Below are 18,283 nucleotides of genomic sequence, written 5' to 3'. Positions count from 1 at the left end.
TTAAACACCATCATAAGTGACTCTAACCTGTTTAAGCTTGTGCTGTACATGTCTGTCTTTCAATATCTTCCATGCCTTGGCAGTACACTCCACCTCCCATGTCAGATTGTCAAAGATGGATGGGTCTTCCACATCAGCTATCGCCTCCTCCTCCTCTTCCTCCAACTCCTCTTCATCATCATCATCATCAGCCTCGTTATCGGTCTTAGTGTTATCTTCTTGCTGCACCTCACCTAATATGAATACATGAGTGTCTCAATTACAACTGGAATTTTATCAAAGAATATATACAGGATGTCCCAAAATGTTTAGTATCAATACATGAAATAATTTCCATCACATTTTGCAGTTGTACTAAAGTTGCCATCAATATTAAAATGACACCTTTACTATGAAACTAAAACGAACATTGAACTTCAATGTTATACTGTACTGCAATATCTTGGACAAGATTATGGCATGTACTAGTACTTTTCATTTGGAGACACCCTGTAATACACTTCACCTGTAAGAAACTTCCACTTCAACAACATTAGGATACAAAGGCAGTTTCATTCCATGCAATAATAGCTTCCCTGTGCAATGTTGTGCATGCAATAATGGATGAGTGCTTAAGAATAAGCAACATAATCCAGGATGCTACATTTACAATGCAGACAAGGCAGTGTTTCACATGCGATCAAGCAAAATCAGTCATAACTCGGAAATATTGAATTTTCAGTTTCTTATAGGATAGTAAAAAGCATTTACAAATCTGAATTTTGCCGTTGAAATTGAACATCCAGTTCCAAAGATATGAGCAATTAAAGAGTTTCCAAAACAACAGGAAACAAAAGGAAAGGAAAGGAAAGTTCCAACTGATTTTGCTTAATCACATCACATATGATACTAAGGCCTACACAGCAAAGAATGAATAATCTTCCTAGTTTTGGGGTAATTATTATACTGAATTACAGCCCATGTGAATGAGACCATTTTCTTCTTCATATGGAATATATGTGACGTGTCTGTTGTGTCATAAAAATAATAAAGGATAAATGATACTGTTCCTTGTCAAGATTACTAATAGCCATACCTTTGGATTCTTGTTCTTGTTTCACTAAACTATAGCCATTATCCTGTTGCTTTCCTGCTTTCTCCTCTATCCTTGTTGCGATATCCACCTCTTCCATACGAGGGCGCTTTGCAACAAACGGTGGCAAGACATCAATTAAGACGGCAATGTCGCGTTTCATCTGGTCCTTCCATGTCACCTTAGGTGGTGTTACCCCACTCTGCTTAACTGATATTGAATCACCAACACGGATACCATCATCTCTGATTGGTTGACTTTGCTCGGCAGCGTCTCCCTGGCCAGCAGGTGGTACTCCCAAGTGTTGTGCCGAGCTGGGAACGTTATCTCCTTTTGCAGTTGGTTTAGGAGCTGGTTTGGGGTGATATGCAGCAGCTTGTGTGAGGAACTGATATCGGCGGTCATTTCGCTTCACCATCTGAAGAGGGATCTCTCCTTTCTTATTGGGCACCTGTGGGTTGACGTTGTGTTTTGATAGTAGCTTGACGGCTTCAAGTGAGAGGTTCTTGGTACCTTCTTTGATGGCAATGTGGAACAGGCCATTTTCGTCTACATCAACGGCAGAAGGGTCCAGGTACACTGCACTGGAAGGGTCTGAGAATCTCTCCAACAGGAAATTCAGCACTTTGAACTTGCGATCTGTTTTCAAAGAATATAAGAAAATAAAAAGGAAAAAGCTATGACTTGTTTCACATGGATTTGGAGTATATTTGTAAAGATGATATTTTCCATTTGAGGGACTCATCACTCAACACTGAACTTTTGTGGCTAGCGAGAGAACAATACACTTAGGTACAACCTCAAATTGCAAACAGTGATGACAGGAAACATAACATAAAGCTGCATATTCACTTACAAATTAAAGTTTGGTACTTTGAAATTGAGGCTCCACAATATATGGGCAAGGACAGCATGCCTCCATGTTTAGTGGTCACTGTAAGGGGTAAACTCTTGAGCTTTAGAAGTCAATGTTTGGGTGTGATTTTATACTGCTTCTCTGGTGCTTGATGTCATATTAGAATAACATGTCAATGTCACAGTTGTAATTCTAGACGCAAATACCAACAGAGTATTGATTATGTAAGGCTATGTACCCATTTGTACCAGTCAAATGTGTTAAAGTCACTGTCCATATTCTTGACACTCATGCTTACCAGGTGAGCCAGGTAATTCTGAGTGCAGGGTGTAAGGGTGTGTCTCCATGGTTAATGGTTAACTGTGAAGGGTAGGCTCCATTCACCCATTGCACCATTCTGCCATATGTGAGGAGAGCCTTGATCTGGCAGCACACATGAATGGGAAAGTTACATAATTCTTCCTTTTTGCATTTATTGGCAGTTTGAGGCTCTTCTTGCATAGAGTGAATACGCCACAAGTGACGTTAGTGGATCAATATCATAGTGCTTCTTAACACAAATACTTACCCAATACAGCAAAGGCAATTCTGAGTGCAGCGTGTAAGGGTATGTCACCATGGTTAAGGGTAGGCACCATGCTCTAGTAGTGACATCAGTGAGTCAATATCATATATAGCTGTGGTTCTTGACACAAATACTTACCAGATACAGCAAAGGCAATTCTGAGTGCAGCGTGTAAGGGTGTGTCACCACGGTTAATGGTTAACTGTGAAGGGTAGGCTCCATGCTCTAGTAGTGACATCAGTGTGTCAATATCATAGTTGTGGTTCTTGACACAAATACTTACCAGATACAGCAAAGGCAATTCTGAGTGCAGCGTGTAAGGGTGTGTCACCACGGTTGATGGTTAATTGTGAAGGGTAGGCTCCATGCTCTAGTAGTGACATCAGTGTGTCAATATCATAGTTGTGGTTCTTGACACAAATACTTACCAGATACAGCAAAGGCAATTCTGAGTGCAGCGTGTAAGGGTGTGTCACCGCGGTTAATGGTTAACTGTGAAGGGTAGGCTCCATGCTCTAGTAGTGACATCAGTGTGTCAATATCATAGTTGTGGTTCTTGACACAAATACTTACCAGATACAGCAAAGGCAATTCTGAGTGCAGCGTGTAAGGGTGTGTCACCGCATGTTAATGGTTAACTGTGAAGGGTAGGCTCCATGCTCTAGTAGTGACATCAGTGTGTCAATATCATAGTTGTGGTTCTTGACACAAATACTTACCAGATACAGCAAAGGCAATTCTGAGTGCAGCGTGTAAGGGTGTGTCACCACGGTTGATGGTTAACTGTGAAGGGTAGGCTCCATGCTCTAGTAGTGACATCAGTGTGTCAATATCATAGCTGGCCCATTCCATGTCAACTCCAGGGATGTGCACCAGCACCTCTTCAATTTTTCTTTTTCTGTGTGGTGGTAGATATTGATGAGAAAGGTTTGAAACATTTCAAACTAAAATCCAAAATTTGAGCTTCATACTCCATTTGTACGTTTTCCCGTGGCATCAATTTGAAATTTAGAGGTTCAAGCGTAAAAAAAGCCAATATGAAATTATCCAATGACATGTTTGGAGGTCCATGAATGTATAAAGGTGGGGCATTTACAACTTTGAAATATGTATCCTGGGGTACTTATTTGTAGAAAAATTCAAATATGGCATCAGAAAACTTGTAACTCCTTTACTTTAAAGATATAGGGCCCTCAAAGAGCAACTGTCCATCCAAAGGGCTCCAACTTTGGGGGGCAAAACTCCAAAATAAAAATAATTTTTGTCTTTTTTGCTAGTCAGAGCCCTTTGGTAGGACATCTCTTATGGACCAATATTTTGAGGGCCTATTAGAATATTTTTAGCTGAGATATTACCCATGCAAAACCCCAATTGTACATTTTCTGTACATTTTGACCCCCCTGAAAACCAATGTCAGGCATTTTGATCCACCATCAACTGCAGGTATGTTGAAAATATGTCCTTGGACAACATTTATTGGCTGAGAATATTACTTTTCAAAGTTGTAAATGGTTCCACATCATACATTTTGCATTCTCCATACGAGAAATGTTGTCACATAAGTCATTTTGGTTTTCAGGGGAGTCAAAATACGCTGATGCCCTAAATTTTAAATTGATGCCACGGAAAAAATAAATGGAGTATGAAGCTCCAATTTTCGGAATTTTACAAAGGAGTTACAAGTTCATCAATATCTACCACCACACAGAAAAGAAAAAATTGAAGAGGTGCTGCGTGCACATCCCTGAGAGTTGAATTTTACTTTCTCAAATATCTACCACCACACAGAAAAGAATGGGTCAGCTGTGGTTCTTGACACAAATACTTACCAGATACAGCAAAGGCAATTCTGAGTGCAGCGTGTAAGGGTGTGTCACCGCGGTTAATGGTTAACTGTGAAGGGTAGGCTCCATGCTCTAGTAGTGACATCAGTGTGTCAATATCATAGTTGTGGTTCTTGACACAAATACTTACCAGATACAGCAAAGGCAATTCTGAGTGCAGCGTGTAAGGGTGTGTCACCACGGTTGATGGTTAACTGTGAAGGGTAGGCTCCATGCTCTAGTAGTGACATCAGTGTGTCAATATCATAGCTGTGGTTCTTGACACAAATACTTACCAGATACAGCAAAGGCAATTCTGAGTGCAGCGTGTAAGGGTGTGTCACCACGGTTGATGGTTAACTGTGAAGGGTAGGCTCCATGCTCTAGTAGTGACATCAGTGTGTCAATATCATAGTTGTGGTTCTTGACACAAATACTTACCAGATACAGCAAAGGCAATTCTGAGTGCAGCGTGTAAGGGTGTGTCACCACGGTTGATGGTTAACTGTGAAGGGTAGGCTCCATGCTCTAGTAGTGACATCAGTGTGTCAATATCATAGTTGTGGTTCTTGACACAAATACTTACCAGATACAGCAAAGGCAATTCTGAGTGCAGCGTGTAAGGGTGTGTCACCACGGTTGATGGTTAACTGTGAAGGGTAGGCTCCATGCTCTAGTAGTGACATCAGTGTGTCAATATCATAGTTGTGGTTCTTGACACACAACATCACAGGAGATTCCTCTTCATTCAGTAGGCCATTTGGGCGAGCTTTATTCTGCAAAAAGATACACCAAAAGTTAATATATAGTGCATATAGCTTATATATATAAAAAAGCTGAATATGGATAGATCCTAACTATATGGAAATATAAATGAAAGTTAAAAAGCAATTTCATAATTTGAAAACACATTGAATTTGAAAGTTAAACAATCTTTATAGTTAGTGTAGTGGTCTTCTCACTCGCTTCTCATCATGGCGACCCAGGTTCAATTCCCCGCACTACCGCATGTGAGTTTTGTTGCCGATCCATTCTCGTTCTTGCAGGTTTTTCGTTAAGTTTTCCACCTGCTTCTAAAATAGGACCTCTTCCCATATTCCTGTCAGGTTGGCATCCCTTAGCCTCTGAGCACTATTGGGCTTTGCCTTGCTTCGGCCGAATGTTATAAATAAATAAAAATAAATTCTACACTTGTTATACTCTTTCTCAAAAACAAACCCCAATCTAAGATAGCTGTTGCATACTTACACCATGAACTTAAAACAATCCTTGTTCGTTAAGTTATAATGATATTAATGAAACATCGCATTATGTATATACATATACATATTATACTTTGGTTCACCTCAAGTTCAATGTTTTTCAATACTATGACTAGCAAAATAGGAACTTATATCCCTACCGAACTTGAGGTGAAAAAAACTTAGTTTAGATACTGCACAAACTCTGTGAAGATTTTATACTGCAAAAACAGCAGAATTATTTTGCTAAGGGCTCATATTGAAATACCCTTCCACGTTTTCACACAGAAAGAAGGCAGGATTCCCCTTGCTAAGCGCGCGCCTCAGGAAAGCTTGGTCATAAAACGGATGGATTATATGCATCAGTGAAACACCCTGCCCAGGATTTTAACAAAAGAAGGCTAGCACAGGAAAGCTGCAGGATGGCGCACACCTTCCTGTGTAAGGGAATTTCAATAGGAGCCCTAAAAGTCATCCAAGTTGAAGCAGAAACAGCTTGAGTGTTTGCTTGAGGTTACACATTTCTCTGTTTTTATGCAATAAACATACCTCAAGCAAAGCCTGTACAAATCTCAGCTTGTTCAACTTCAAGGATTTGTTCCAACTCTTCAGGAAGGTCGAGATGGAGACATTGGAACAGTTGCATCCATACGCGAAGCTGTCCTTCTTGATCAGCATTGATATCACATTCCATTTCTGCTCACTTGCTAGGTGTTCCACTGTCTCCTGCCAACAGGGAGGGGAGTCATGGCATTCTACTTCAGCTGGAATCTCTGCACAAACAATCAAGAACAGTTGGTTATGAATAGTATAGAGCAAGCAGGCTATTTTGTGATATGATGTACAGAAGAGGAAATATAACAAGGGGAATAGAGTTTTTGTATAACACAGTTGTGGATGCAAATGAATTGAGACAATAATTGCATATGCAAATCTCTGCGGCGTCTTTATACATGAGCGCGTATAACAGTCCATGAAGAGAATTATCGCAATTAAAAGTGGTGTACGAAAGAAAGAGAGAAGATGCAAGGGTAGATCAGAAAATAAATACAGTAGAAAAAAAAATGAGCATGCGGAAGAAAGAGAATAATTTGAATGAGCATGTGATAAATCTGAGCAAAAAAGCAACGGGGGAGAAATTATAAAAAACAGAAATTAAGAGAAGGCAGAAATTAAGGCAGACAACCAGAGACATAAAGCAAGCAGACAGGCAGGAGGTAAAATTCATAAATTGCACTTTAAGTTACCGCTTCTGAATTTAAGCAAGTCACATCAATTCTATTGGTCTGATGTGAAAAATTACCACACTTTTTCCAGACCAGAAAATTGCCTTTATAGGAAAACTTGAGCAACAAAAGAAGCTAAAATCAGGGGAGAAGCTGTGAAAATAGTTGATGACATTGCCCACACAGAGATCAATTGAACACACATACATACAAGCATTCACTCACCATCCACATGCACAAGTTGCTTGGCAAATGCTTTGCGACATCTCTCCACATCGTTCAACTGGAACTGGTTAGCATGATTCTCACTGATGAACTTGGCGAAGCAGGTGATGGCTTGAATATGTTCATTTTGCTCCGCATAGTGGAGGCCTTGTTGATATAGAGACTGACTTCGTAAGTCTGAAATGACAAAAAGGTTAATAATACAGAACCAAATAGTCAAAAATAAGAAATTTGGTCGGTATTCATTTGTCTAGCTAAAACAGTTCTTGCCAACTTTTACAAGTTTGGGTTGGCGGGTACATAGAACAGGGTTTCTTTTTTCATAGCTTAACACTATTTTGTGTTTCAAACAACCTACCTTGCTGTCTGCGATATTTCTGTTCTTTTTGCCTTTGTCGTTTTTCTCTCTTTTCCTCAGCAATTCTTCTTTTCTCTGCTGCCTCTGCTTTCCTTCTTTTCTCATCCTCTGCTCTCTTCCTTTTTTGTTCCTCTGCTCGCCTTGTTCTTTGTTCCTCCGTTCTCTTCTGTAGTTCCACTGCTATTCTTCTTTGCTTCTCTATTTCCTCTCTTTCTTTCTCTTTTCTCCTTGCTTCCTCCATCATGAGTCTCTTCTGTTCTTGCTTTCTCTGAATCTCCATCTCACTAGGGCCCTGCGGTTGGCTGTAACCTCCATATCTATACAAATATTGAAAAATAGTTATAAACTAATAATATACAGACCATTCAAAGTCCTAGCATCATTTGTTAATGAAGGCCAATAATTCCAAGGAGTGCGACATGCGAAATTGCTACGCACATACAATGTATTTTTACCATCTTTTGCATAAACGCAAATACGTAACAATTCTCTATGCAACGCTGGCATTATGTGTTTGTCATGCACGATCTGGTGATCCGCCCCTCATGACCATGCAAGAATTCTAAGCATACAAAGCACAGGGACTTTGCAAACTGGTGAATGGTCTGTATCTCTTTAATCTATGAGAAGAATATATTCATTCAACATACACTAGAATTCACATACACTGCAAATATTGTCCTCGGTGTGTTTTAACCAATTAGGCTCTCTATTAATGCACCAAGCATAATGCCCCAACTAGTTGACATAAATGTCCCAGTAAAATAGATAACATATCCATCTTTTGATGAAACAATGAGATGAAACAACTAGATATTAGTGTAAAAATTACAGGTGTGATTGTACATTGTATGCTGCTGCATGTATGATCCATTTCTTCACCCAGATACACCAACGTATGATGGAAGATGTTTGATCTTAATTCATTTGATTAGCCCCATTTATAAACCACTAGGGATTTCAAACTGTGTGTATCACTTAACTCTATCAAATGCAGGTACTTGATACATGTATACTGAGCAGGCAAAATTAGAGGTCCTTAGAACAACAAATGTAATGTGATCAAGCAAAATCAGTCGAAAGTCAGAAATATTAATTTTTGAGATATAGACAAACAATGGAAGTATTTTGTTTGTTTGCTCACATCTTTTGAACTGGTTGTCCAAATTCAATGGGGTTTTCTGCAAAATGTAGCTTCGTAAATGCTGTTTATAATTCTTGAAGAAACTGAAAATTAAATATGCCTGACTGACTGATTTTGCTTGATCACACTACAAATGGGTAAAATTAAAGGTTAATGATATACACCAAATGGATAAAAAGCATAACCCATGCTTACAGCATTTCCCTGTAACCTAATTTTCGCATAGAATACCCTCCCCGTTTTTGTCTTGGTCAAAAGCAATTACAAACATATTCTCTTACTTCTGCTGCTGTTGTTGAGTCTCCCAATATGGCTGACCTGTGTAAGTATTGTATCCATGTGCTTGTGTCTCTGTTTCCCAGCGGAATGGCTGCTGAGGCTTTGGTTTTGGACGTTCATTTCCTGATGGCCATGGTGTTTGCTGTTGAGGGTGCGGCTGAAATGGGGGTTTCTGCTGCTGAGGGTGCGGCTGAAATGGGGGTTTCTGCTGCTGTGGGTGCGGCTGAAATGGGGGTTTCTGCTGATGAGGGTGCGGCTGAAATGGAGGTTTCTGCTGCTGTGGGTGCGGTTGAAATGGGGGTTTCTGCTGCTGTGTCTGTGGTTGAAATGGGGGTTTCTGCTGCCGTTTCTGAGGTTGAGTAGTGGGTGCCGGCTGACTGGGTTTATTGTAGAAATCTATTGCAAATTTGATACCCAATCGCACTTCTTCATTTGTAGCATAATATAGTGGTGGGCGACTCTGTCTATCCAGCAGGAATGGACTCACCTACAAAAAGAAAGATTACAATATGATTAAATTTGATTGATAAATGACAAGTGAAGTAAATGTTTGCACTGTAAGGTGTAAAGCTGTTGATAGATTAAATACTCTCTTTGATACATGCATATACACCAGTTGTATTTTTACACAATGGGAGACATAGTAGATGTTACAATCTAACCGTTACATGACTTTACACCATGGGTAGTGCTAGAACAAAGCGCTCCAGAGTCCACAGGGACCCCTGAACTTGCAGAAAATCTGAAAGTAGGGGGTCCGTAGTAGAGTTTGGCGAGTCAGAGTTGCGCAAATGCAGCATAAATAGTATGTCTGCGGTAGCGCTAGATTGAAAAGCTGGGGGTCTGCAGGGACCCCTGAACTCGCAGAAAATTTTTTGAGTCCGGGACCCCAAAATGCAGCCTAGCGCTACCCCTGCTTTCCACAGGCAAACCAGACATGGTCTTATACACATTTGTATATTGTTTGCAATACACAGGTAGGTAGAGGGAACAGTCGACATCTGTGATCGTACACCCACAGTACACACATCCCTCACCTGGTAATTTCTGAGTGATTCAAGAGCCCTCCGTTCATGTCCACCTACACTTTTGGCTACCATATGGTATAGAGATGATCCTGATCTGTCTAACAGATTACGACTCTGTGGCTTGGTGTACTTCTCACGTAACAGGTAGTCAAATAGGAGAAACCATCCTGAATAATAACAAGAATAACTGGATATGAATTCATCTATCTCATTGTTAATGATTGTCATCACAGAAAATTGGAATTTGTGAACTCATAATCTCCCAGTTAATTACTTTTGTATTGTATTGTACTTTCCATCACATCTGAAAAAGTGATGAAAAGTACTAGAAGTTACTTTAGAAAAACTTGACTTACTTAGTTTATTACCCACGTAAATTTGTGATGTAAGTAACTCATTTTATTAAAATGTGTATGGTTGGGTTCACCTGATACTTGCTCACAGGCATGGTATACATTAGTACTAGTTTACAGTCTGCAGCCCTTATTACTTGGTGAGCATGAAACCCGCTCCTTTTCTGCCTGGATAGCATGTTGAAGTGACAGAGCCTTACAGTAGTGCTAGAAGTACACATTTTCCTTCTTCAACATTGAATATTCTTACTTCTAGCCTGACTGTAAGTGGTATAGATATTTTGGACAAAATACTTTTTTTTGTTACAGGTTAAGGGACCGTTTAGCATGTATTGATTTGCATTGTTCAGTTCCAATTTTTCACTTTTTTCCCCAGAAATTATTATTACTATTGAGGTATTTTGTGTTTTGGATAGCTTGTGGTCAAGACAACTTTTGTTAAGGTGGCTTTTCCCCCTACAGAGCGTATGACGCAAATCATCAACCTCCGACAGGGTTGCCAAAACTTTTTAGCCCAAGTCACAGGTATTAGCCGTTACATGTCGCAAAAAAAAAAAAAAAATCGCCCAAAATTTTAAAAGTCGATTTAGGGGGTTCTACACCCCTTTTATTTTGAAATTTTTGGAAAATGCTGAAATAAATTCTAAAAAACAACAGAAACTCAAAAAAATGAAAATAAAATAAAATAAAATCGATTTGAGGGGGGGGGGGGTTACATCCCGCTTTATTTTGGAATTTTTGGAAAAGCTGAAATAAAAACTAACAAAAATGAAAAAGAAAGTTAAAAAAAGAAAAAAATTAAAAGACGGCTCAGGATTCTACACCCTTTCTTTCTATTTTTTGGAAATGCTGAAATAAATTATAAAAAACTAACAAAAACTTATTTTTGTTATAGGCTTACTGTAAGAAAAATTTATTTGTGAATATTTGTGGAAATATTGAAATAAATTATAAACTAATAAAACTGAAAAAAATGTTTAAACTGCAAGAAAACACACGTGACATTTTTGGGAAATTCTGAAATACTGAAAAACTGACAAACATTTTCAAAAATTTAAGAAAAAAATAAACTGCAAGGAAAATAAAATGTTGACTTTTGACGGGGTTCTGCACTACCTTTTTAATTTTTGGGAAATGCTGAAACAAATTATAAACAAACGAACAAAAATTATTTAAAAAACGCCAGGAAAACAAACACATTTATTATGGACATGCCATTCATTACAACATACATGTAGGCCTACAAAACATTTGCCTTCAGCTGAGTGATAACAACATGTGCATGTATATTTTTAATCAACCCCAAAACGGCCGGGTCCGTGGATAATGACTCAGTGGTACTTTTGATCATCATGCCGTTTCAAAAGAAAATAATGCGGTAGGTGTTTGCACATTTTATTTCAAAAGAACCGCCAATGGAAAAAAAAAGTAGAAACTTGGCACCCCGCTGACACTAAGATCTAAGAAGCTACTTAAGTCGTCTTAAACCACTTGTGAGTATTTAGATGGGAATATTCTAAGGATAATCCTCCAGCTCAAGTGGTCTTGAGCAACAACATGTGATGCGATTAACCAGCCCCCCTCCCTGTGCGTGCCATTGTCATGGGAAGCACACTTACCACAAAGTGTTTTGTAACTGTTGTTTATTGAACTAGTTGTTTGGTGCTTTTGTTGAATGACCATTGAAAGAATTGGCAATCATGGTCAAAAAATAAGTTTTTAAGTCGGCTTTGTCACAAATCGCCCAAAGTAGATTTTCAAAGTAGCCCAAATGTCGCGAAATTGCGGGAGCACTTTCTTTGTCGCGGGATGGAAGTCGGAAATCGCCCAATTGGGTGCCCAAATCGCGGGTTTGGCAACCCTGACCTCCGATGCCACAGATTTAGTTTGTACTTCTAGGTTGAAGCAGTATAATGTGAAAATGAAACCAGATCCATTTTTATAAAGAACACATTGTAGCTGGTGATAGGGTTGTTTCTATCCACATTTCAAAACTATTGATTATGGCTTTTGTTTTTGCTTGTTTGTTTTTTCATTTAAGTACACCATTTTATGGTTTGAAGTACTTTGTTTGTTCTTCTAATGGTTTGAGATACTTTGCTCTTTGACTGTATGCAATTCTCAGCAGCTAATACAAGACAGGATTAAGCTGTATGCATTAATTAGGCCTAATTGAAATGGATGAGAAACATATCAAGGCCAAATCTGGAGATACAATTAACCTTGGCAGTGATATTTCAACAATACAGCCAACACACTATGTGCGCATTACATTGCAAATGCTGACATTTAACTTTAACGATTTTTAATTTTATTATTTACGTGCAGAGCTGCCAGGTTAGCAAATCTTATCTTTTTCTACTGTAATAGTTTTCTTTTTCATTCTCTTTCTTTTTAATGGAAATGAAAAGCCACAATATGATTGAACCCTTTTGCATGCAGTATAGCAACTTGTTAGCACACTGTGAAAATAATTGTAAACAAATTTTAGAACTTGACAAATTGCTATGAATAATGATGTTAGTATTACGATTACTAATCAATTAATAAACTTGAACGTGTCCCACAAGAATTGAGGTGTGTTGAACCAGAAGAATTAATGATAACAATAGGAGTGGGTGTAACTTTGCCTGTTGATTGTGTCAAGTAAATCTCAATTTCGATGTCAAGGGACCTTAATTGGACATACTTTGGGCAAAGTAAAAAATAAAACATGTTTCTCGTCCAGGTTTTGGAAAAATAGGAGGAAGAGGGGCTTTTTATTTTTTAAATAAAAAATACCCTAAATTGCCCTTTTTAGATGCTTTTTATCCTCTTCATAGCGTAAAGATTAGAAGCTGAAAAACATGAAGAGGCTCTTTTTATTTAGTTGTTTTGAGATGTCAACCCCTCTGGTCATCACAAAACACTTCACAAATGCTTCTAATACTATTGTAAAGGCTTATAAGAAGTTGCAACTTCTCTAGTATCTTTACACAAAGTTATGACAGAAAGATTGCAAAATAAAAATAAAAATGCAAAATCTTCAAAAAAGGAAGCGGGAGGGGACGAGAAACGTGTTTTTTTTATTTACTTGGCCTTGGTTGTATGCATAACCAAAAGGCTACTGAAAGTAGATACCGAGTTTCCTGTCATCCTACTGATTTTATTTGCTATGAGCTTGAAAATCATAATTCAGTATTTTGCAATTCTTATAAACTTATTTGATGTAATTTGGAAAATATGTCTGCCCCAATCCTAATCCTAACCTTACCCTAATCCAAACCCTAATCTAATTTTGGGGTGGATAATAGAATTATGTCCCTTATTATTTTTATGACTTTTCTTTGTGCATTTTGAAAATTTGCAGCTGTGATAACCTCTTTAAAGGCCCATTCAGTGCTTTGCTCATCCGGACGATAAAAATCATCAAAATTCAAATTTTGGTACCTTTGTCATTGTCATGAATATGTAAACATAGCCTGCTAGTGGTTCAGCCGAAAGTCGTGTATTTAAGACAAAAATAAGGAATTTACATGAATCTGTAATTTAGATACTGACAGTATCTAAATTAGCTACATGTATATTCGAATGGGGCATCAACTTCATTAATACTGCTGTTTTCTTTGTGTTTTGCCAAATTTTTCATTTCAAAAATACCAAATGACAATTTGAATGGCTTATCCTTCACTTTTAAGCAATTTATAAACAATTTTTAAAAATCATAGATAATCATAGATATGAGGCACAGTATAAATTTGGGCTTTATTTGCATAGATCTCCATATATGTTTGTATTTAAGAATGCATACTGTTATCAATACATAAATATGATATCATGTTGTTTGGCAGGCCTACTATGTTTCCAGGAAGTCATATATCCGCTGTAGGCAAACCACAAATCCTTTGTCTGTTTCTTAACATTAATATTGCTAGATAAAAAGCCAGTGGTTTCTCTGGCAGCTGTTATAATTATGAGCCCTGGTGAGGGTAAAATAAGGGGAGAGGCAAGAATATTTGGCAAGCCAAGGGGGGGGGGTGCAATTTTGAAAAGGAAGGTGGAGGTGGATGGGGGAGAAATTCTTGGCATAAAACAAATGTCAGTCATCACAATTATTATTATTATTACCGTATTTCGTCAAATAGTCGCCCCCCCCTCAAATAAACGCCCCCCACCACTTTTTTTTCAACCAAGATGTTTCAAAAATGCTGATATTTCCATGCTATCTTGTGTAGTAAGCTTACCAAGATGCCCATATGGTCGATAATAGCGTCACTTTTTGGCGAAAATCTGGATTGGAAACCCGGAAGTGAACCAGAAGTCAGTGGTTCTAGTTCATAGTTCGTCATTTTAGCATGAGTTTTAAGTTTACCTAATGATTTTAACGTGAATTATCGTTCTAAAATTGACCTTGAATAAAGGCTCCCCTTTGGGAAAATGTAACGCCCCCGGGGGCGTTTATTTGACGAAATACGGTATTTACTTAATGATGATTTCCTGGGATTAAACTTTCATATTCATATCTACAACTGCATTGGCATAGGGCACTTAATCATGTAATATTAAAACAGACCAGAGGGGTGCTAGCAAGGGAAGAAGCAGTAACTATGTTGAATATTAGGGTACAGCTTTTATGCCACTTGATTAGGTACTTTCTTCAGCTACTGATGTTTAATACCTACCATTTGTGAGAGCCAATTTGAGTGCACAGTGCAGTGGTGTATCGCTTTCTTTGAGAGAGAATTGATTGAAATCAGCACCCTGGATGATGAGTTGATGAATAAGCTTGACTCCCCAATCTTTGAGTTGCATCAGTGAGAGTCCCCTAAAAAAGTAAACAAAATCAAGAATATTTCAAGATTCATTTGAGAAACAGTTCTGTTTCAATAGCAGAAGTATCTGTATTGGGCTATTCCATTTAAAATCCACACTCCCCCTGTGGAAGATTTGGGAAATATCTTCCACAGAGGGAGTATGAATTTCAAATGGAATGAACACATTAGCAGCTCCATTTGAATTTCATACACCCTCTGAATAAGATTCAATGTGAATCTTCCACTGAGGGAGGGTGAGTTACAAATGGAGCTGCTAATGTGTTCATTCCATGTAAAATTCATACTCCCTCTGTGGAAGATATTTCTAAAATCTTCCACAGGGGTAGTGTGGATTTTAAATGGAATAGCCCATTTACAGTATGATGTACAGAAGGTATTCCAACACACACTCTAGTGCTGGGATGTGGGGATTGCAAATCAGAAATGGTAATAACATCATTTTCAAAATGTCTGACTTTGAACTGATGATACGGTATACAAAAATCATTGCACAACCTCAAAAGCAGTAAATGGAAATTAATACTATATTCCAAATATAAAACAATTTTGAGCATGAGGGTAAAAAGTGGATTATTTTGACACTTCATTTGAGAAGTTTGGACATTGTCTAAATGTTGACTCATTAGCTTGACCTTTGGCTGATATTTATATCAGACCATCTAAAAAATGCGGAACTATTGACAAAATGACCCCTATCCAGCGGCAATTGGCCCAAAATTTTGTTAACCGAATTGAACAAAAACTGGACTCATTGCACACAGTCTACTCAAACGTCTACTAAGTAAGGACTATGATTATGGATATTGCTCACAGTCAACTAAGTATACACAACAAGTTATAAATAGTTCATTGATTTTAAGTCCTGCTGACATTAATTTAAAAAGAGTGTGAATATTTATTTATATACTACAACAAGAACTACAACATGCAATATCATTGTGTGTCAAGATTACAAGATCTGTGTTGTTTATAATATGCATTAGATGATAAAAATGTGTGTAATAAATGCCACATAATAGCTTTATTAATAAACACATTACCGATAACCCAATATTATCTGTTACTGCATAAGTGGTCATTTTTAAGAGGGTTTTATTTTTGTGAATGAGGTTGTATCGTAAAATTAACAACATACAAATATATGAAATTGATAACATTGGTATTAAGGTATGAATTTTGCAAAAATATAAACATTCACAAAATCACAAAATAAAACTTACATGCACAACTCTGATTTTTTCTTAAAAATTGGCTGATTTTCACTAAATTTTACATGCACAGGCAAAACTCTACATGCACAGAGTCAAAGTTACATGAATCTGTGCATGTGGTATTTCGAACACTGCTTCTATGTTGGAAATCACAAAAATATCACTATGTGAATATAACCACTTACAACATTTACCATCAGATATCAAAGGGTCATTAGAAGTTTATGTTCATTTTTGGTGAACCGAAGGTATACACTATAGAAATGTAATGAGTTACTAAGTTATTTACTGACTAACCTTTTGATGTTAAATGGGCATATCTCGAAATGCCATGAAGGTTCATTGTATTTGTTTATTTCTAAGGGGCTGTGCAATAATTACGAGCCCTGGGGGAGGGTAAAATTGGGGGGGGGGCAAGCAATTTATGGCCAGCCGAGGGAGGAAAAGCAATTTTTGGCACACATTCATGGGACGCGTTTTAAGTAAAACGCTCTAAAAAGGCTTCAGAAAACACTACGGAAACGCTTTAATATGCAAATTTTCCTGCTTGCTGCGCTCGCGACTTATATCTAGACCATTTAAGATTAGCAAATTGGGATCTAAATTTTTTGCATGTTCAAGGGGGGGTGCGATTTTTGGCAGGCGAGGGGGAAGCGATTTTTTGGCAGGCCGTTCGAAATTTTACTCCCCCATTCTATTGAACACAAGATTGCAGCATCCATAAATCCTTTAATAGCTAATGGTACATTCCTGTCTTTGTGAATATCATGCAATACTTGGTGTATATGTACAGCAATCATGGGATTTCCCCATAATTCTTTGTTATGAATCCTTCTTTTGGTATATCATGCAATCACCATGGTATTGGTTATATACACATGAACCTGCCGTCCATTATTTATAGAAAAAAAAAATTGAACAAGTACAATTCAATCCAAACATTGCTGACTGAGACTTTATCTTTGAATCATTTGCTTTTCTTACAATCTTGTTAAATATCTAGAAAATAAATGTACTATGATAAAAACAATAATTCTGCAATAATATGCTTTTTTAAACCCACATTCTTATGTTTTTTCTTTTATAAAATTTACATTCTACATTTGTTTAAAAAATCATGTAGGCAATTATTTTTACAATAATATTGTTTATATTTCAGTGGCTCAGAGAAAATCAGTGACAATGACCAAGAAATATATATTAAAATACATATAGAAGTTACATCCTTTGACATCCAATGAAAGCTGCTATTTTGAAAATTTTGAATAAGTTATGTCAACGATGGTAATATTATTCATCTACCCACTCAGTTTGTGCTATATTTAACAGTCCATTAGTTGCAGTTTTTTTCAGGAAAAATTAAAAGGTTTGACTACAGGTACATCCTCTGGTTGGTGGTAAAATCTGACTCTTTAAACAATGATATAGGTATACAGGTAATATATTTTGATGCATAACAAACAAGTCTTTTCCAAAGAGGGTTTTGTGACCATAATCAGTGGGATATAAAATTCATATTAAAGAGCTAATTTACTCAGACCAAAATAAGTATAATATGCACAAATGGAATGGAAAAACGGAGTAAAAATGCAATAAAACAAATAGAAAATAAATTGTACATCAAACCTAGTGCTTCAAATAAGGCGGGCCCTCAGCCCATGAAAATCTGTGAGGGCCCGCTAAAAAGCATCTGTGCGGGCCTGAAGGGCCCGCAGAAATTCTGGCTGCACATCGATGTACATGCATTGCCGTGTGAGCACTGGCTTCGTGAGTTGTCATGATCGCACTGATTACAGCAAAACTTGTGAATAAAATGGTCAATAAATACTATAAAATGAATTATGTGTGTGTTCCTTATGTTTTATAATCAGTTGTGATTTCCTATAGACGAATCCAACGAGCCAAGTCATGGTCAGGATTTGGTCGGCCATCTTTGGGTAGCCGCTAGCACCAACCTGGTGTTTTGAGCGTTCAATTGTGGAAATAAAAGCCGCCTAACACCTAGAGAAGATGCAAGGACGAGGGGGGTTAATAGAATAATATATAAAATATAGATAATTCCGCAGGTAATCCCGTCGCATCTATTCA

The 18,283-nt window shown here is 37.6% G+C and overlaps 2 protein-coding genes across 3 annotated transcripts in view; both read right to left on the bottom strand.

The window, feature by feature from the left end:
- LOC140166135 (TPR and ankyrin repeat-containing protein 1-like) overlaps positions 1–2,761 on the bottom strand; it is a 34,715-nt gene extending 31,954 nt beyond the window's left edge. For both annotated transcript variants that reach the window (XM_072189519.1, XM_072189520.1), the window contains exons 1-3: positions 2,632–2,761; positions 1,076–1,711; positions 28–233 (exon numbers count right to left, since the gene is read on the bottom strand). In XM_072189519.1, the coding sequence (XP_072045620.1) occupies positions 28–233; positions 1,076–1,711; positions 2,632–2,731 (942 nt within the window). In that variant the 5' untranslated portion in view covers positions 2,732–2,761. The remainder of the gene's footprint in view (positions 1–27; positions 234–1,075; positions 1,712–2,631) is intronic.
- Positions 2,745–18,283, bottom strand: part of LOC140166785 (uncharacterized) — a 28,696-nt gene continuing 13,157 nt past the window's right edge. Inside the window, exons 6-16 of the mRNA XM_072190276.1 lie at positions 14,832–14,974; positions 9,827–9,984; positions 8,792–9,276; positions 7,367–7,683; positions 7,009–7,185; positions 6,107–6,330; positions 4,903–5,092; positions 4,613–4,699; positions 4,323–4,409; positions 3,213–3,299; positions 2,745–2,863 (exon numbers count right to left, since the gene is read on the bottom strand). Of these exons, the coding sequence (XP_072046377.1) occupies positions 2,745–2,863; positions 3,213–3,299; positions 4,323–4,409; positions 4,613–4,699; positions 4,903–5,092; positions 6,107–6,330; positions 7,009–7,185; positions 7,367–7,683; positions 8,792–9,276; positions 9,827–9,984; positions 14,832–14,974 (2,074 nt within the window). The remainder of the gene's footprint in view (positions 2,864–3,212; positions 3,300–4,322; positions 4,410–4,612; positions 4,700–4,902; positions 5,093–6,106; positions 6,331–7,008; positions 7,186–7,366; positions 7,684–8,791; positions 9,277–9,826; positions 9,985–14,831; positions 14,975–18,283) is intronic.

Source organism: Amphiura filiformis, chromosome 12 (assembly GCF_039555335.1).
Source record: "Amphiura filiformis chromosome 12, Afil_fr2py, whole genome shotgun sequence".
NCBI lineage: Eukaryota > Metazoa > Echinodermata > Ophiuroidea > Amphilepidida > Amphiuridae > Amphiura > Amphiura filiformis.
The sequence above is the reverse complement of the archived record's forward strand: the minus strand, read 5'-3'. Positions and strand labels throughout refer to the sequence as shown.